The sequence below is a fragment of the Aplysia californica genome, unplaced genomic scaffold, assembly GCF_000002075.1.
Source record: "Aplysia californica isolate F4 #8 unplaced genomic scaffold, AplCal3.0 scaffold00475, whole genome shotgun sequence".
NCBI lineage: Eukaryota > Metazoa > Mollusca > Gastropoda > Aplysiida > Aplysiidae > Aplysia > Aplysia californica.
This window is the reverse complement of record NW_004797745.1, coordinates 65,998-68,463: the sequence shown is the minus strand read 5'-3', so window position 1 is coordinate 68,463 and position 2,466 is coordinate 65,998. Positions and strand designations below refer to the sequence as shown.

Below are 2,466 nucleotides of genomic sequence, written 5' to 3'. Positions count from 1 at the left end.
GATCGCCCTCATCGTGATGCTGGCTGTGTACAGGTGACCTTTCTCCTCGTTTTGTTTGTTACGTTTTTTGTTTTGTTTTTTTGTTTTTTTTATGTACGTGTTTTTATATCTCCGTCGACACGATTTAGATCATTTAGGATTGTTTTTTTTATGTACGTGTTTTTATATCTCCGTCGACACGATTTAGATCATTTAGGAGACAGGCTCACGACCCAGACTGTTAAGGACAATCCCGACTGAGATGGATAAAACTTTCCAAGAAAATGACCAAGAAACTGGTTAAAATTTGTCTTCCCTCTCAGGAGTCGAACTCAAGTCTCCTGCATGCGATAGCAAACCGTCTACCGCTACACCACAGACTCCAGTGTTAATCATATTGTCTCAGGACGTGTTATCTTTTTATTGGTTTCCTTTACTTCGTCATCCGTAATGCTGTCTTTAAATATTTGACGCTTTATCGTCTATTTTGGCATGCTAAGTGACAGATGAAGAGGTTACGTTGTTGATTTATAACAGTAAAAACGTTAGTAGAAGAGCTGAAAGGGATGGTGATGTGTATGAAATATTAATTCCAGTTTTCTAACGGTGTTATCTTCGCGTTTCAGCAATAAATGCCAGTTTCACGGAGTGGAGGGGCATGCATTAACACAGAAGACTTTATTCATAAAATTATTGTTGATAATGCTGTTATTATCGGTTTCTGTTGTGCTTGGCCGTCGCGCACAGAAGATCCGAGTAGGATTCCCGAGCTGGGAGAATCTTTGTAGAGTATTTAGGTCTTTCTGCTAGGAAGTACAATTATTATACTTTATGACCCGGATTGGCTACAACAGGCAAGGATAAAGCTTGCCTCCTAAATTATCAAAAATTTTATCGATGGGGACATAAAAGAATTAGATTCAAAAGAATTACATGCTGTTGTTTTTCACTGTTATCGTCGTTGCTGTTGTATGTATTTATGGCACTGCTGCCACGGTTTCACGGTGATACATTATTTAAAATAGCTCTTGTTGTTGCTGTTGTTGCCGCCCCGTTGTCATCACATTGCAGATTATTTGCTGTTTTTTTGTTAATGTTGCTGCTGTGTTTGTCGTTGTTGTTGCTAATTGTTTGGAATATCAATGTTTGTTCTTATTGTCATTGTTGTCGTTTCAACATGTTTATGGGGGCGTAAAAACACATACCTTGTATTACACACGATTAAGCAATTTGATTTAGACTAAGTTTTAGTTTTAGTTTTAGTTGAGGTTTTACGGCGCTCGGAACTGCATAAGGTCATGTGAGCGCCAAGGGGTGGATGTCAACAGAGAAGTCCTTACAGGGAATCAGACTTATTTTGCTCACCTCTCTAGCTTCAATAGCACAAAGTCTGCTTCGACTACCAAGGAACCCCGGAAATAGTGGGTCACAAGAGTGTGACAAAGATACAAAAGAAGTAGAGGAAAATGACAATAGAAAGGATTAGGAAAGAAAAAGCAGCAGTTCCCTGTTGTAGATCTGGCACAGTTATGAGCGCGACATTGATGAATCAGCCCATTTATAATTCTACTGTGCATGAACGAGAAATCCCCCCCTTTGGGAATGGCCTAACAACACTTCAGTCAGTGGCACCGCCCCGGTAGATGATTTAGACTAATTACATATTTTATTTTAAAAAACTTCATTACACTACATCCCCTCCACAAAGTACATTATCGTCCTTCTCTCTTGTCTTTCTTTCCTTTGTATGTTACTCTCTAATAGCACGGACATCTAATCTTCGGCATTTATACGACGTCCCTTTTGTACTACAAGTGCTGTAAAACGCTTACTAAGGCTAAAACCAAGACAACTGATTATGTTGTTGTTGTCCTTCTTGCTGCTATTGTCGTCGCAATGTGGTTTACAACTTGCACTACCGAAGGCTCATGTCATGCAAAACCGCACCAGTTTAGAACGCTAAATCCGTGGTAGAATTTCTTTTAAATTAAGAAAACCTTGGCAGCACATGAAACACTACTTAAGAATTTATAGAGGTTCATCAACCATTCAGCTATCATATTACAGGGTGACTTCCTTTGGTATTTACTTCAGTGCAGTGCGTCCATTTATTGTTTTAATTATGCTTAATTAGTGTGTCTGGTTTCGTCGCTAGCAGTGCTGAGCGTATACTACGGCCTGGCGACCGAAGTCGCCGACAGTACTGTAAGTACTAACAAGTTTCATATCACATTAAAAATTGATAGAATTCTGAAAAACAATCTACTTTGAGAGCCTAAACTGATGGTTGATGGCGAAAGATCAGGATGATGTAGCATTATTGTGAACACCCGAGCAAAGGAATGAATGGAGAGCCATGACGTTGACGTCTGTCGCAGACATGGCACTTGATGATGATGATAATGATGATGATGATGATGATGATGATGATGATGATGATGATGATGATGATGATGATGATGATGATGATGATGATGATGATGATGA

The 2,466-nt window shown here is 39.3% G+C and overlaps 1 protein-coding gene across 1 annotated transcript in view; it reads left to right on the top strand.

Moving 5' to 3' along the window:
• LOC101856751 (receptor-type guanylate cyclase Gyc76C) overlaps nucleotides 1-2,466 on the top strand; it is a gene marked incomplete in the record, with an annotated part of 235,481 nt that overhangs the window by 193,250 nt on the left and 39,765 nt on the right. Inside the window, 1 exon segment of the mRNA XM_035971646.1 lies at nucleotides 1-33. Within this exon segment, the coding sequence (XP_035827539.1) occupies nucleotides 1-33 (33 nt within the window).